The sequence below is a fragment of the Dunckerocampus dactyliophorus genome, chromosome 12 (assembly GCF_027744805.1).
Source record: "Dunckerocampus dactyliophorus isolate RoL2022-P2 chromosome 12, RoL_Ddac_1.1, whole genome shotgun sequence".
Taxonomy (NCBI): domain Eukaryota; kingdom Metazoa; phylum Chordata; class Actinopteri; order Syngnathiformes; family Syngnathidae; genus Dunckerocampus; species Dunckerocampus dactyliophorus.
The window spans coordinates 23,387,012-23,404,054 of NC_072830.1; the positions used below are offsets into that span (position 1 = coordinate 23,387,012).

At 40.2% G+C, this 17,043-nt stretch overlaps 1 protein-coding gene across 9 annotated transcripts in view; it reads left to right on the forward strand.

The window, feature by feature from the left end:
• The window catches only part of septin4b (septin 4b), a 38,254-nt gene that overhangs the window by 12,296 nt on the left and 8,915 nt on the right, over positions 1 to 17,043 (forward strand). For 2 of the 9 annotated variants that reach the window (XR_008573094.1, XM_054793534.1), the window contains exon 1: positions 11,129 to 16,980. The exons of 1 other annotated variant lie outside the window; for it this stretch is intronic. Coding sequence is in view for 5 of the 8 variants with exons in the window: in XM_054793534.1 (XP_054649509.1) it covers positions 16,885 to 16,980 (96 nt within the window). In the remaining 3 variants the exon portion in view is untranslated. Of the gene's footprint in view, positions 1 to 11,127; positions 16,981 to 17,043 lie in introns of those variants that run through there. 6 more of the 9 variants (XM_054793531.1, XM_054793530.1, XM_054793529.1 and 3 more) reach the window with 6 other exon arrangements.

The window sequence follows — 17,043 nt, forward strand, 5'->3', positions numbered from 1 at the left end:
GAGCCCTACCTTCTCTCCGGTGTGTGTTGTTTTTCTTCTCCCCCTGGCCTTCGCTGGTGTCTCCTTTATGGTGTTCCATGGTCTGTCTGAAATAGTCTATCACACTTACATGGATCACTCCCTTGGGTTTCAGCGTTGCTTTCTTTCATGTCCACAAAAACACGGTTACATACCTGTGGCGTACATTGACCTCATCCTTTTTCCGAGAGCTAAAGCCACACCGGGATTCTCTTTCTATACGTGGGTCTCCACCCTCAATTCCCTAAAGAAAACCTAGGCTAAAAATAGTTTCATTTATAATTCTTATCCAATTCAAGTATGACAGATTAAAAGTAAATTCACCAATAAGCACCCATATTGTATGTTCACGTAACAATGTAGTCAGTCTATTGCAATGTTTACAGCTCAACAGTCTTCTGAACTATTTGCTGTTCCTGGCTACTCTGAGCGCACAACATTTCACTAGGCAAAAAAAATCGATTTAAAAATCATTCTCGGACAGAATGCGAAGCGATATACATGTACACTGTAGCTCTGCACTTTTCCAATGTAATAGATACCATATATCACATAGAACAATAAGGTTGGGTATAGAGTCTTAAGCATTGATGAGAACTGGGACTAACATTGTGATTCAAATGTTTTTATTTGGAGTCGTAGTTTCGATGCCCACTTCGCCCATCGGAAGAAATAGCGATGAACACCAACGAAGAGAAAGCGGTTTCATAAAAATGAAAGGTTGGCTCAGTACAACATTTGCAACACAATGATATCATGCAAAGGAGGGTGCACGACCAACATGATTAAACGTCCCAGCAACAAGCAGAACTACGTTCCTCATCACGGAAATCCGACCAGAACTGGACTTGCGGGACCAATTAGCGGGTAAGCCACTGGTAAGCCAATGTAGTACACTGCTGATGGGGATGTCATACAACTTCGTGTCAGAAAATACGAACTATCCCTTTAAAAATGGGTCTGGAAACTTATTTCACACAGTGTATGCACAACATATTAACTAATGATAACTACCCACAAGTGTGGCTCGGACTTGGATCCAACTTAGCTTACGACTGGTTGTGCCCCCCCACCCACCCCAAACTCTCCAAGAGGCAGCTGCTTTCAATTCAACTGCAAAGCAATGATACTACTTAAGATACAACCCAAACCAAATTGCTGTGTTTAAGGTCCTGTGTGTTTCAGAAAATCACATACTCATTAGCTGTTGCTGTGTGTGTGTGTGTGTGTGTGTGTGTGTGTGTGTGTGTGTGTGGTATCGTTTTAATTACAGGTGTCTGCTTTATTTTGCGTGCATATGTGTAGTCTGTACGCATAGCAAACCTCCAAATAAGTGTGCACAGAGCATGGTTGCTCATTACTGACTTCTTTATGGAGCCACCTCTAGTACTTAAGTGCCATAAGCAGCTAATGACTTCCTTATTTTTACTATTCGAAATCCCCTTCCTGTATCCTTTAGACTCCCAGTCATAAGGACGACGAGTTGGAAAAACATCTGATAGTTGTAGCACTTTACGGCTTGATCTACTGTGACAGCTCTTTTTCAGATGCCTTGTAAGGTATTCATTTCTTTTTCTTTAGGTTTCTTTTCATGAAACTTTTTGACAAAAACACAGGAAACTTGGTATTTACAGCAGGTGGCCCTCTGTTTTACTGCTTCCCACTGGACACGTGGACTCATCCCACTGCCCATCTAATAGAAAGGGGATAAAGCTATAACACGATTGGGCTAAAAGCGTCTTGTTTTTTTTTTTTTTTTTTTTTTTTTTTTTTTTTTTTTTTTTTTTTGCAAAATGAAGGAAAGTTTGAACTTATTTCCAACTATCTTATGTTAATATTTTCTTGACAAGTGTTGGGGTTTTTTATGGTCATGGGGACAAAAGCCTTGTGTCACTGGTCTGAATGAGCAGTCGCAGTGTTGTATAGCCCTCCTCTCTCTCACCCGTCTCTCTTGTTTTGCTGCCCGATCTCCCTGGGCCTTGTGCCAGCAGGGGCGCCCCTCTCTCTGCAGCATCGCCATGAGAGGCAAACCTAGAATGCTTGGTTATATCATTTTGAAAGCATGCAGTTGTGATGTCAGAAGCATGGGAATTAAATGGCAATTGTCATTTTTTTGCCAGGATGCAACTAAACTGTAATATTGTCACTGAAACTACTGTAGCAGGTTGATAACTCTGTTAGTGAGTCTTGTTTTTCTTTCTAATCAACAATGTTGTCCATGTTGGGCCAAACTAAAGGGGACCCTGGTGAACAAGCACCGACTGCTGACTTGGGAGTCTTCCGCTTGCTAGAGTGTGGGCTATTATTAGATTTAGCCTGAGAATTCAGACTAAGGTCAGCAATCAAATTCTTGCTCCAATATGGTGGAAGGAAAATAAGTAGGAAAAGTAGCTCTGTGGAAGTGTGCATTTTTAACATTTCAGTTCATTTATGCAAACTTTCAGTCCTCTTTAGTGTCTGCATTGTGACATGACGACCTACGCGCTCCTTCCCTACCACTATGCATTCATATTATTAATTTTGCTCGCTCTGTGCTCTCACTTGTATTGTGTCTTTAGTTATCCTGACTTGTAAAGAGGCTTCAGTTGAGAGGACAGTATTGTCAAGCGTTATAGGGCAATGATTGTGTTATTTGTATGACAGATGTTGTACAGGTACCTATCAATGACCATGAAGGTAAGACGGACTCTTTACAGAGCCTACAGGTGTACTTTGTCCCCTTTTAATTATACAAATTGGCATTCTAGCTCTGCAACAAGGTACAACTTATATGGATGGTGCATTTGACACAGCTAAAAGTGTGTCTAACACTGCCAAATAATGTGCCAAAATCACCTACAATATTCTCTGGCTACCCACACGTTTATCTGTGTTGCTTATTCAACATAAGTGACTAATCAGACTTTCCAGTGATAGATAGATAGATAGATAGATAGATAGATAGATAGATATAGATATATATATAGATATAGATATAGATATAGATATAGATATATAGATATAGAGATATATATATATATATATACACACAGTATATATATGCATAGAATATACTACACCGATTTGTATTATAAAAGGGGAGACATTATTTGACTAATTTATTACGGAGAACTTACTATCTCACCAAAAGTTCAAGCATTAAATGCCACTTTTCTCCACACACCTTGTTTGTATGCCAACCAAAGCAGTATCCATACAACCAAGCATTTTTTTCATAATTCATTATCTATTTATTTAGTAGTTGCACTCATTTAAAATGCACGCACAGTGAGTCAGCAAGGCGTAGAGGGCTTTGTTTGCGCACTCGATTCCGCAGAATGATACAGTACAGGGCAAACGGACCAGCTTATTAGGCGGAATATATTGTACGAAAATCGAGACAGTATACGAAAACTGAGGTAAAATTTTGGCAAAAATTTCCGTCAAAAACCAAAAGTACGAAAACCAGTTTGACTGAACCAGTTTTATGGGTTATCATTTTCAGTATGTTGCTGTATAAACAAAAGTGACATTGTATAGTTGATGAGTTATGTTACAATATGTGCGGACACTTCTAGCACTTTTAATCATGTTACTTTTCGTGTTTCATTCCCGCTCATCTTTTTATTGCCTATATCTGCTATGGTATTTGATAAATCCATCCTTCCATCTTCCACCGCTTATCTGAGGTCGAGTCGCGGTGGCAGCATCAGGGGAGCCTAGACTTCTCTCTCCCCGGCCACATCGTCCAGCTCCTCCCGGCCGATCCCGAGTCGTTTCCAGGCCAGTTGAGACATAGTCTCTCCAACGTGTCACGGGTCATTTCGGCCGCATGTACCCGCGATCTTGTCTTTTCGGTCACTACCCAAACTTATGACCATAGGTGAGGGTGGGAACGTAGAACGACCGGTAGATCCTCCTCTCCAGAACCCCTGAATAGACCTTACCAGGAAGGCTGAGGAGTATGATCCCACGAGAGTTGGAACACACCCACCAAAGGGGGACCATCATCCCGGTCTGCCAATCCAGAGGCAGACCTCCAGGCACAACTACAATGGTCAAAAACATCTAAGAGGCCAGCTTTAGATTTACCTGCTGTGGTTTCTATTGTGCAGCTTTATCAGCAGACTGGCCTAAACACATAAACACACTTACTGACGATTACTGTATAGCCATATTTAACTTTGTAACTGGAGGGCTGAATGAAACTCTGGAATGTGCACGTTATGGGTGTTCTTCATGCAAGGCAATCATTTTTGTCCTTTTGGGGTCATGCTTGCAGAGGATGCCAAAGGGGAAAAACATTGTCATGTAATATATCTCCTAGTCTTCTCTCATTTGCTTGTGATTGTAAATGCTCTTTGGCTTGTCCTTCACCCACATACTTCTTGTCACATCACTGTTATGGGTAGCCAAGGTGCTACTCTCACCGGCTAAGCATCATGTAAGACTATGAAACATACATATCATCAAGCCGAGGCACACTGCCCGAGTTTGAAAGATCCTTTCTCAGTATTTGGCATTGCCATTGCTGAAAGATGAGTAAGGTCTGGTGAATGAAACCAAAATGCACAAAAGGGAGAAGCGCATAAAATAAAGCATAGATCCAAAAGGCAGTAAAACTACATATGCAGACCAAATAGCACCTTCATTTGTAACCTTCATGTTCAAATAAACTAAACTAAACCAAACCAAACCAAATAGCAGAATAGGTGCGCATATCAACAGTTTCAACTTGCATGCTGTGTGTTCAGTTCATGTAGACATGCCCACCCACTTTCTACAACAAACAGAAAAAGTGTTGTGATGCAACAGCTTTAAAGCTATCAGTGTCTTACTAGCAGCAGCAGCAGCAGCGACATACAGTACTTTGTATTACATTACTGTCTGGTATGTAGTGCTCAGATGTTCCTGGTGAACATGGTTGTATACAACTGCTTCTTCCTGTAACCTAAGTAAAATGTTGACACTGCAACATGTGGTATATTGCTAGCATTAACGTTCTTGTTGATGCAGAGTTGCCATCTATCGCATATAGTCATTTCCTCACATTAAAGAGTCCATCAGATTAGGTGAATATCAGATTAGGTGAGTATATCTTGCAGTGGCCGAGAAGTGCAAAACACTTAAACTGTGAAACACTTTAATCTTTCAGAAACCAAAATTAACATTTCAGACAGCAAATTAACCAAAGATGAAACAAATTTTATATTTCAGAAAACACATTAACAAAACCTGGAACAAATGAGCATTTTAGGAAACATGCTACCAAAAGATGAAAGAAATGACAATCACACAGACCAGAAAGGGAATGTACCAAAGCCCAGATTGACAGGAATGGAAGCCAATAATGGTGCATGTTTATAATAACCATGAGCTCTAAATGTGAGTGTGCATGTTGTGTTGCATGAAAACATAAAATTGTTGAAAACAAGTTGATCTTCCGCATCAGACATAATGAATGTAGCAAATGAAAATAAAACGTTGGTTGTTAAGATGTTTTGCACTTCTTGGCCGCCCTTTCTATGCATAGATCAAACCAGAAAAACACCATTTGTGAACCCAGGGTGGAACGTCACACTGCACGGCATCCTATGCTGTTTCCTTATGACACCTCATTCACTTAAGGTGTGAGTCCTGTTGATGTAATCCATATGCAATACATAGTCATTTGATGCTCTTCATTCAGGCTTTGCTTGTCTTTAGTCCACTTTCAAGGTACTATTTTTTCCACAATTTTAATTATATCTCCCAATGTGTAGTCTTGATGGTAGTATTTAGACAGTCTAAAAGTGCTTTTAGTAAGCCTTACCGGGAACAAACTATTTTGTATGTCACTTTAATGAGTTTTGTCCATGTGTCTCCTGTCTCCTTTTTACACATACACTGTAACTTTGCACTTGTCCAGCGTAATAGTGGCAAAAGTGGCACAAACAAGTGAGGGAGTTGATCGAAAAAGAGGCTCTCGGTACACACATTGCTGTTTATGGCATAATTTTAATGGGCAAGCCTTAAATGGACTCTGCCAAACACACTTTGTGTAAGTGTGGGATCAGATACAGTATTGAACGACCTCCACACATTGTAGTTACCTAAACACAGCAGAGGTGGTGTTGTCTCTGCATCTTGAAAACCGGAATTATATCTTCACTGACTTTTCTCAGTTTTTATGTGATGGAACAAATGGAGCATTGCTTGCATCAATTTTATTCATGACTGTGACCAGTCGTTTCTCCCATGTAGATTGTAAATGTCTGGGCTTTGTCAGTATGAACATTTTGGCTATGAGATTCTCTTTGTGGCTGATAACAAACTTATGTATTGGATTGAGTGCACAGGTTGCTTCTGAGAGACAGAGGTTTCCTATAAGACATTTATGACTATTTTATTTGAAAAGGAATAGTCTGAAGGTGGATTTCAGACTGATGTCAGAGAAAGCTCTTTTTTTAACCACATGTAGGACAGACTTTCTCGGCTGAATGTGGGCGAATCGGCCCCAGTTGACTCATCAACATGTGAAGTAAAGATTTTACGGCATGGTTCTGGTGTAAAGTTTTACTGTAACATAACATCAAGCATAGACACATATATTTTTAAGCCTGCTTTGTGGAGTTGGTCTGAGACAAACTCTATTATGGTAGAGCCTGGGGATTTATGTCCAGGACCACCAGTGAATGGCGAAAAACCATGAGTAATTGATATGCTCATTAAAAAATGTATATTTTTGACACATGTAAAACAATGACTTTCATGTCTTGGGTGCCTTGCTCAAATGCACCTTGACAGAGCATAATGGCGGCTGCTCAGCAATCTCTCCAATCTTCATCCTCCTTGTTCCAGAGCAGATTTTTGGTCCCCGCATGTGTTAAGGCATTCAACTCCAACTGTTTAAAAACAACTTTAAGGTGGAAACTTTTATTCTTTTAGTCTAATGAACCATAAACCTCCAGCTTTGCCTGCCCTAGGGACTGCTGACTGCACTTTCTTAATCTCCTTCTCAAAAAGTAATGAATGTGCGAATAATTTAGCTACTTCATGTTTGTTTCCACTCAACTTGGCACCTTGTGCAAGGCAGGAAGCTCATTCCAGACAATGATGTAATTGCTCATATTGAATCTGCTCAAGGCACAATGCAAACACTGTTTCAGCATATCCGAGTCTCTGATTTTTAGACTTCAGTCACGTTGTGATAAGACTGGAGCTGGAGCCAAACATCACACAAGGTGGTTTTGTGTTGCTTTAATACGGATCTTAGAATGGCTGGTATTGGGAAAGGCCACTGAACCGACCACTCACTTCCTTTGCCCAGAGCAAATGGAGGTTACCCCCCAGCACATGGTCCTTTTTTTTGTTTTGTCTGGTTTTACCTTTATTTCCAGGGTGGTCCCTGTTCTCTGCTCCACTTGTGGAATTATTATTGTTAGCATTGGATACACGTTATACCTTTTTAAATACAATAAATCAGTCCAGTAGGTAAAACGCTCTTCCTGAACTCATTCTGCTTCTTAAGTCATATTTTAGTGTTTCATATTGTATGAGTTGAGTGCAAATTTGCTCAAAATTCACTGGAAACATGCATGTGCAAAAGAGTGCCATATGACATTCTGTGCATGCTTCTGCTAATGATGCAGTGCGGTTGAAAGCAGTCAGAGAAGCATAACATTAAAGATTACAGGTCATTGCATGCGAGTCCTGCTGAAAATGTTGCTTAAATGAGCGTGGGACAGATTGCGTGCTGGCAGGTGATCACACTGGGCAGGCAGGGTGCACAGGAGTATCACTGGGACCAAAGGCTCCACCAGTTATGGGTGATAACAACCCAAAAATAGATGTACACAACCTGATGAAGGACCATTTATTGAGATTAACAGAAAGGCATTCCATTGATAGTTTTTAAGTCATCCAGCGGAACCTCACTTCTCCATACTCGGCATGAGCCGTCCATTGTTGCACCCATTCCACCTTTTGAAAGGGGGAAAAAAACAATGTGAGAAACAGCTTTAGCAACTTTCCTACAGGAATTCTGTGTCAGATAAAGGGGCTTTACTGAATAGCGCAGGAAGGGTAGGAAGTGTAAGTACAGGGGAACTCAGCGTCTCCTGGCTTTTTGCTATTGTATAAAAATATTTGTGTTCCTGCAGAGATGCTAGAAGTCTTTTTGAGTGCACCTCAACTTGGCATGCTACTTTGCTGCAAGGCATATTCTATCTTGCTACTTACTCTGACAGAAGAAAAGGTTGTCAGCAATAGCACCCTGCTGTCACCTGTCACTGGCATGTTCATTCCCATTCCCGCTGGCGTACATACTGTCTTTGGCCACAACTACCTTTGTTGGTTCAAAGCAGCCAATTTGATATTTTCACCATTTCAGTCACTATGACGTCTGCCCCCCAGAATCATAATGCCACCACAAAAATACAACATTCCACTTTTTCAGGCTTAGTGAAGGTAAAACATTTGGAACTTTAAACAAATTTAAACAAAAAAAAAAACTGAAATATGTTGTTTATCACCTGATCAAACGTTTAAGACCAGCCTAACAGCCTATATCTGCTCCAAAATTTCATTTTCTGTCAGGCATTCACACTGTCATACCCTCCTGATGGCTAAAGCTAAGAAGCTTTCTCTTTTTGAACGTGGTCGGATTGTCGAGCTGCATAAGCAAGGCCTCTTGCAGCGTGCCATTGCTGCTGAGGTCGGGCGCAGTAAGACAGTCTAGTTCACATGTGTCAAACTCGTGCCCTGGAGGGCCGAGACGCTGCAGGTTTTCTCTCCAACCAGTTTCTTCAGCAGGTGATTTAAGTGATGAGCTCCTTCCCTCAATTTGAAGGTGTTGATCATTAAAATCACCTGCTCTAATGATCGGCTGGAAAGAAAACCTGCAGTGTCTCGGCCCTCCATGGCATAAGTTTGACACCCCTGGTTAATTTTGTGTCTGGGCCACTGTGTTTATTTCCATGTTGATAAACTTGGACAGAAACTGAATTGAGTAAAGGCCATATTCACCAAACAGTCAAATTCACAGATCAATCCAGATCCCGCAGTTGTGAGCAGCAGGTGGCGCTGTCCCCCCATCCCTGAGGTCACCAATGATAATAAGTGACAACACAGAGAATGAGAGAGTGGCCTGGTACTGTAAACATCCAGTTAGACTCCTTATTGGGCTCTTGGACATTTGGGAACATTGGCACTTGCTGCATGTTGGGCTTTGCTGTGGTTTTGTAGAACTCCCTGGCCCTGTTGGTACACAGCCACATCATCTCGCAGTGTACACAAGATGAAATTTGAGCCGCAGACATAGAATGTCACTGTCTTTTTCATCTTAGACCCGTGTGTGTGTGTGTGTGTGTGTGTGTGTGTGTGTGGGCATAGTCAGCCCTTCTAGGCACTCTCCAGTAATCCCCATCATGAGAGGCTTGTAACATCTCCTGTTCTCTCTTCAATGTCAGGTTGTTACATTTGTCAGAAATCCAAATGTGATTGCTATGCAGTGTGCTTTACTTTGCTGACTATCTCATTAGTGTTACACCCTACACAAGCTATTACATTAGTGCACTCGGCACACTTGGGAGAGCTATTAAGATTGGGATCATGTTGTGTTTCAGTTCTTCCTCCAATGGGCTGAAAATTAATTCCCAGCTGACTTCTGCTGCTTTGTTTGTCCCTGTGCTCCGACATAACCAAGACATTCTCAATTAGTGTTTTTCTGTGTCAAACAGCTGAGTTTGTCATGTGGTGTTTTAGGTCTCTCTTGTCTAGTGTTATTGGAACAGGACAGCGTTCTAGTCCCTCATAAGCTCGGTCATAAAGGCTAAATGCCTTAAAACAGGGGTGTCCAAATATTCAAAAGTGAAAGGATGCAGGGGGCCTCTTTGATCTTTTTATAGATGTTTTTTATTTTGTAAAAAGGCTAAAAAAAACAACATCTTTAAAGCCAAAGCTTTGTGTTATTATCAACATTTCAGCTTGTTCTTCTTACATCGTGCCTTTTTGCTCTATTTTCCCATTTTTACAGGTACAGTTTATTGCCGTTAATTGGTTCCAGACCCAACCCCGACAACTGAATTTCCACAAAGTAGAATTCAATATTAATAAATGGAATATTTTAGTAGTAGTTAGTAGCACATGCATTTGTCATGTTTGCTGTAGTAGCAATAGTGATTTGGCAAGGTTAAGCTACTAACGTTAGTTATCATTGAATGTATAACCACACAATGACTCCAAATAGTCGGTCGCTTCTCTGAGACTGCTGTTGTGTATGCGCACGCGCCACAGACATTTACGTGAATACCAGACAGCAGTGAGTGAAAGCCGTACGCACCAATCTGCCTGTTCGGATCAAAAGAAATTATTACAAAGTTTAACTTTGAATTGTGACAAATTTTGTGTTGTGACAAACATATTCTCTTGGAGACCCTATACTGTAATAGATAGAAAGTATCTAACTATCTATCTATCTATCTATCTAAGCTATCTAATCTATCTATCTATCTATCGGCATTTATTTGTTCAGTTTTGTTCGTTTACACCACTACTGGTATAACATATGCTAGCCAGTGGTAGCGTTCTCATATTTTTTGGTTGAAAAAAGTGTAGTTTGTTGCCGAAAAGGAACATCACCTTTTTAAGAATGAGTCTTGCAAAGTATTGAGAGCCGCTGGGCTTAGTAGTGAAGCTTTGTGGTGTGTTTTGAGTACAAATATTTATTTCAGTGCACACCACGTCGCCTCTCCTCCACACACACACACACACACACACACACACACACACACACACACACACACACACACACACACACACACACACAAATAGTTCTTGTGCTACTGTGGGCCTGGCACTGCCAGCTGGGCGGTCTGTGTTGGATGTGATGAACATTGTAGGAGAATGCTGCACAATTCTGATACTATAAAGCTTTTCTTTTTAGACGTATGCTGATTTGGTTGGTTTATGAGTGTTTGACCACCTTATTGTTCATACAGTATTTCATTTTCTGGTGCATACAATTATAATTTAATACTTGTAAACCCCAACTTTAGTCTCATAGCATTACACGTTTTTTCTTGTAATTACATTATTTATTTTTGCTTCTTTTGTGCTGCCCTAAGAAATACCTCTTTGTAGTGTTACAGTATGTTATTACCTTTCATACAGAGTACTTATTACTCTATATCTATTTCACATGCGGTGTTGCTGAGTGCCGTTGAGTTAATGTTCTTAATTCCTTTGTCTAACAACCTTTTACATACACTGAGTCTCATGGAACTACAGTAGAGGACAGGAGCTCTGTATTTGTGTGGAGTAACTATGAAGGTTCTTCCTCAACTCAGAGCCAACTTCACACAGAGCCTTGCTATTGCTATCCAAACAACGTCTACATTCACACAGAGAGCTCATGGCTGACTTCACCACCTGCCACTGGCCTCACCACAGAGGAAACCTAAGTGCTATTCACACTGTGTACTCATTTTTTGTTTCATAAAGGGATTGTGTGGTGTGACCACTTTGCTCTGACAGTATTACATCTCACCTTATTTCTCCAAAGGCATTTTTAGGAGAAATAACTGAGAAACATTTTGAGACAAAAGAGAAACTAAAATGAGGCTGAGATGAGAATCTCAAAATATTGTCTTTTGAGCTGTAGAAGAGAAAGCTTTGAGCAAGAAAATGTTCTTCTGGGTATGCTGTTTTTCAACGTTTTTGTAAGTCTCAGATGTCCCACAATAGTGTTTTGGAAGTGTATTGCTAAAAATCTAGCCTTAATGTTAGTTTAGAAGTTCTTTTTGTGAGCCATACTGAGAACACACCATTTTGTGTCTCTGTAGCCTTAATGCTAATGAGCTGCGTGTGAATGCCTGTCTTTTATAATTCTATTGTCCTTTTTACCCACTTTTTTTCATATGCACTGTAACTGTGCACTTGTTCAACGTAATAGATGCTATTGATGCTAGTGTTGATGAAATACAACATAACATTAAGGTGTGGGGTAAGATACAAATGTTAGCAACACTATGTGGGCTACAGTACATTGCAGTCACATTGGTTAGTCTATTTGCTGAAGTAAAACGATGATCAAACTTACAGCTCCCAAGTCTGTAGCTGACTGTTGGCAGAGCTCCAGGCTTTACTTTAAGATGTGTAGCGAAGCCTGCGTTTTCACAAAATGGTGGGCGTATAGGGGGGCAGGCTCATTTAGCTAGCTGGTGGGTCAGAGTCGTTGTCATGTCTCTGAAGGAGGTTTTTTGCTTATGACGTCATGAAAACTAAGAACTTTAATATTGAGCGCTTCTTCTTTCAAAAGTGTAGCAAACAGTTGAGGAAGATGATAGATTTTTGTCACATTCGGCGGTCATTAACATTTTACTTTATAAAATCATTAAAAAGTCAATTTACCATAACAGGGGGCCTTTTTTAAAGCTAGTCAAAAGTGTGCATGAAGAATATGGTGTCCACTAAGTGAGCATTGTTGATTTTAAACTATTCCTTTTAATATTGTATGTTAGCCGTAAATGAATAATTGTATAGTCATTGTTTTTGGATTGTAAACTAATCTGTCGACTGCGTTTCCTCCTGAGTTGAAATTTGCTTTCATCATGGACATTCAATAATAACGTTATATAGTTTCCTAATGACTTTTGGCAGCTTGTGGTTGCATTTCCCATGGGGAGCATTTGATGTGGGCTTTCCCTTGAGAGCTGCAACAAATCATCATCCATCAGCACAATGGCAGCTACCACCATCCAAGAGTAACAACACAGCATAGTCAACCTCGCAACTTGTTTATTTTTCAGTTGGGCTACATGTCCCTCCATTGTTTCTCAGGGTCCATGGGGACTACCATCATACGGTTTCTCCTTGTTCCCCATCTCCTGGACATACAGTGCACATTAAGGCACATCTACAGAGGAGAACTTCCCTAATATATTGACCACCAATAAATGAATATTTCACAATGCAATACACTGCATGGCTTCAAGTCAAATGTCTGAAGAGGTACACCACTGTAAAAAGTTTGGGAACCACTGATATAGACTAATTTAAAAGAACCTGTAATGTCAGTTGGTCCAGTTAGGAAAAATTTAATTGGTTCAGGTCTGAGATGAGGCTGGTCCCTGAGGGAGCATGTGTATGATGCCCTAATTTATACGCTTGGAATTGATGTCAGAGATCACTATACTGTACAGCCATTAAGACATTTCAATCTAGTTTGACGTATTTAAATATTAGAATGCATTACTTGGTACCTGGTTATTATTATTTATAGTAGATACGCACAAATTTTTGACTCAGCATTCATGGGTCATGGGCCCTCAATTTGCAACGTTTTGGTAAAGAAAAAAAGCTGCAAACGTTTCTCCCAAAAAAGGCTCTTTTTTACTTTACATTTAATTTACGTTGGATTTATATTCATTCCCACACTCCAAGTCGATTAGCGCTCACATTTCAGCACTGCAACCATTTGAAATGAAACTTGGCTATAGATTAATCAGTGTACAGCTTTTATAGCAGTATAGATTTACTATACACTGAAAAGGACTCAACATACAGCCATTATTGTCTAAATAGTAATAGTACTAATAAATAAATAATAGCCACAAGCGATTGCCAAGATAATTGTGTCTTGCCTACAGTCACGCATGTTAGTGCTAGAGTCATAGTTTGGGGCTGCATGAATGCTGCTGACTTTCATTGATGGAAACATGAATTCCAACATGTACTGTGCCATTATGAAGCGGCTCATGATCCTCTCCCGTTGGAAAGTGTTTTCCAACATGATAAGGATCCCATACGTGCCTCCAAGATGACAAGTGTCTTGCTGAGGAAACTGACGGTGAAGGTGATGGAGTGGCCAAGCTTGTCTCCAGACCTGAACCCAACTGAGCACCTGTGGGGAAATCCTAAAGCGGAAGGAAGGTGGATGAGTGCAAGGTGTTCAACATCTACCAGCTCTGTGACATTATCATGGGGGAGTGGAAGAGGATTCTAGTAACAACCCGTGCAGCTCTGGTGAATTCCATGCCCAAGAAGTTTAAGGCAGTGGTAGGGAACAATGGTGCTCACACTAATAAATATTGACACTTTGGACATGTTGACTGTGAGGTGTACTCACTTGTGTTGTGACAATAATGGCCGGTTGTTTACTTATTTTCAAAGGATGGTAAATATGCATATTTATCTTTATATGTATATTTATCTTTATCTTATCCAGTTATCTATAACAATGCTGCTTTCCAAGCTGTACACTGACTACTCTAAAGTATATTCAAGTTTAATTTGTGTAGCATTGTCCCTTGAGAAGATGCTGTAATAAATGCGATGAGTGTACTCACTTTTGTGTAGTCACTACTGTAGATGTTCAGAAGAAATTATTGTCTGCTTATTTTGTACACAAAAAATATTGCTTTTGTGTTTGGATGCACTTTCCATGAGGAGGGAATGTGAGTGCAGATGTGACGTTGAGCTGGGCAAAGTAAAAACAACAATTGTTCCAATCACAAGTTTGTCTTGGTTGTCATGATGTCATCAGTAAAGCTTCTTTGGTCCCTGAGCTGCTGCAAGCTATGTTCAGTCATGCTTCCCTTGTTCCCATTCAACCATGGCTGTGTTTTTCCTCACAGACTTATGTCTATACATTAATCACACCATGCACTGAAAGTCAGGACATTCTGTGGGAGAGAAAAAGGTTGCACTATTCTTTGGTCTTTTACTTCCGCAATTAGCATTGGCCTTGGAAAAGATGTAGTTCTCGTAGTGTTCAATAATCAGCTTTGGTACTTCAAGGAGCAATCCCCTTTTTTAGACAATATGGCCTCTTTGAAATTTGTTTTAATGTGAATACAGGTTGCTCATTATGACGGTAACAAGAAAAGGATGCATATAATTCACTTTGGTTAAACTTTTTCAAATACTTCTTAGTCCCAATCATTTATATTTTTATAAATTGAAAAATGTATTTTCTTACCTTTTTTTTTATTATTTATGAAGTACATGTGCCCTATTCTTCTCCATGACAAGCTCTCATACTTTGTTGTAAAAGTCTGATCACTGTCTGTTGAGCTTGGATATACTGTAGAATCCTCCATATTGGCAGACAAGTTAATTAATTCACTCAGCAGAGTAGTAAAATATATTTCATGCATTTGACTGTTTGCTAAATCTAGCTCCAGCTGGTGCTGCTGGGAAAAAATGGGAAAAACTCATTGGCTTTTGCTCTCTCTGGAAGGACGGCAGCGACACGCACCTTCCAGCTCACGCACGCACGCACTGTTTGTAGAAAGTCATCGTGTGTGATAAATGTTTCTGCAAACATGTTGGTGATATGATGACAAACAGAAACGGGCACGCACCATCTGCACTCTGCAGTGAAGTGCATTCAGACGATAGGCTCAGCTCGTGCACTTAAACCGAGGGGAGAGATTCACCGCAGCCTCATCTCGGCTTTCTGCACTGTATTTGATCAGGAAACCTGCAACTTCAGCGATTTTTTTTACTTAACAAAATGTTATTTTTCTTTTTCCTTAATTATTCTTTTTTTCATTATGCCTCCCCTGATTGCACGCCACTTATATGTCATGTAAAAAGGAATGTAGAGAAGTTGACTTATTCATTTCAGTACAACCTCCTAACTTGTTAGTCAGACAATATTGCAGACAAATGCGGAACACATTTACATATCAATGAGAAAACCCTCCTTAATTCTTAATGTATGAGACAAGTAAGTTGACATAAATAGTTTGTTGGTAATTAGTGAACTCATTTGCATTGTAGTAATTTATAATTTATACTTTATGAATATGAATGCATTGCAAGAAATTTACACAAAACTGTTGAGCACGTTTGACTCAGGTGTGCTTTGCTGCTCCAACCTCTATGTAAGTTCGTATTATGAAATTGTGTAAAGGGTGTGTGATAATGAGCGGTACAGCTACTAAGGGTCTACGTATTTTGTGTGCGTACTGTGCATGTTTATGTTGCTCATCAATGTGGCTGATCAGTATCCTGGGGGTGCTGAGTGGGTCGATACAGAAGTAGGACGCGGCATCCGGTGATGGGTGTATAAATGTGCGGGGCTTATGCCCTCTGCTTCCTGTTTCCTGATGGAGCCACCTTAAGCAGAAGCTTTTAGACACTCTATGAATCACTTTGGTTGACCTTCTGTACCATAGCTGACACCCTGCATGAGAAATATCGTGGTTCTTCACAGACGGTGAGCATAATCTTATTGGTTGTGGAACTTCTTTCATTGTTGACTTTTCTAGTGAAGAATATTTTCAAGAAGCACAGTAAAGGTCAGTATGTACTTAATCCACAATGAGTTTTCTGCTGTAAAATTAAGCAAAGTAAACGGTAATCTTCTGCTCCAAAGGTTTCCAGATGGACCAACCTCCATGTTTCTATGTAGGTCACACAACTGAGTCTATTGGACATTGATCTTTAGCAAAGCAGGTCACAACTGTCAATCGTGCTTAATCCTAAAGCTAAATGACAAGTGCAGGCCATGGGGTTTTTATATAATTATTATGTTAAGGAATGACTGCAGATGTTGATGTATAGGAGGGAAGGCAGTCATTGTCAATTCTTCAGTCCAGTCCAGTGTTTTATTTGGTGATTCATTTTTTCCCCTTTAACTTTCAAGTGGCTTCACTGGAAACAACAGCCTTCCTCGATCAACTCGCCATTTTGTATCAACTGATATACCATTTCCTCTGGTGAATAGTATGTTGCTGCTACTTTTAGCGTTATTTATGTTTCTGCATCTTCCTTCTTGTTCTTATCTGTCTTATCTGATTACTTTTCATTTTCCAACTCTGTTGTTCTTTCTCATACTAAACCGCTCATTCTCATGCTCATTCCCTGAGATCACAGATTTCACTGTAGCCACCACTTGCAATGGAGGACAGTGACCATGAGGTTCAGTCTTCATCAGATGAGCGGGACTTCTGTCCTGTCTTCCCATATCCCAGTGGAGGTCAGGATGCTGACCAGGTACCGCTCACTTTCTGCCTCGTCCCTCGCACAGTGCAAGTGTATCTACTTGACTGTCCCATG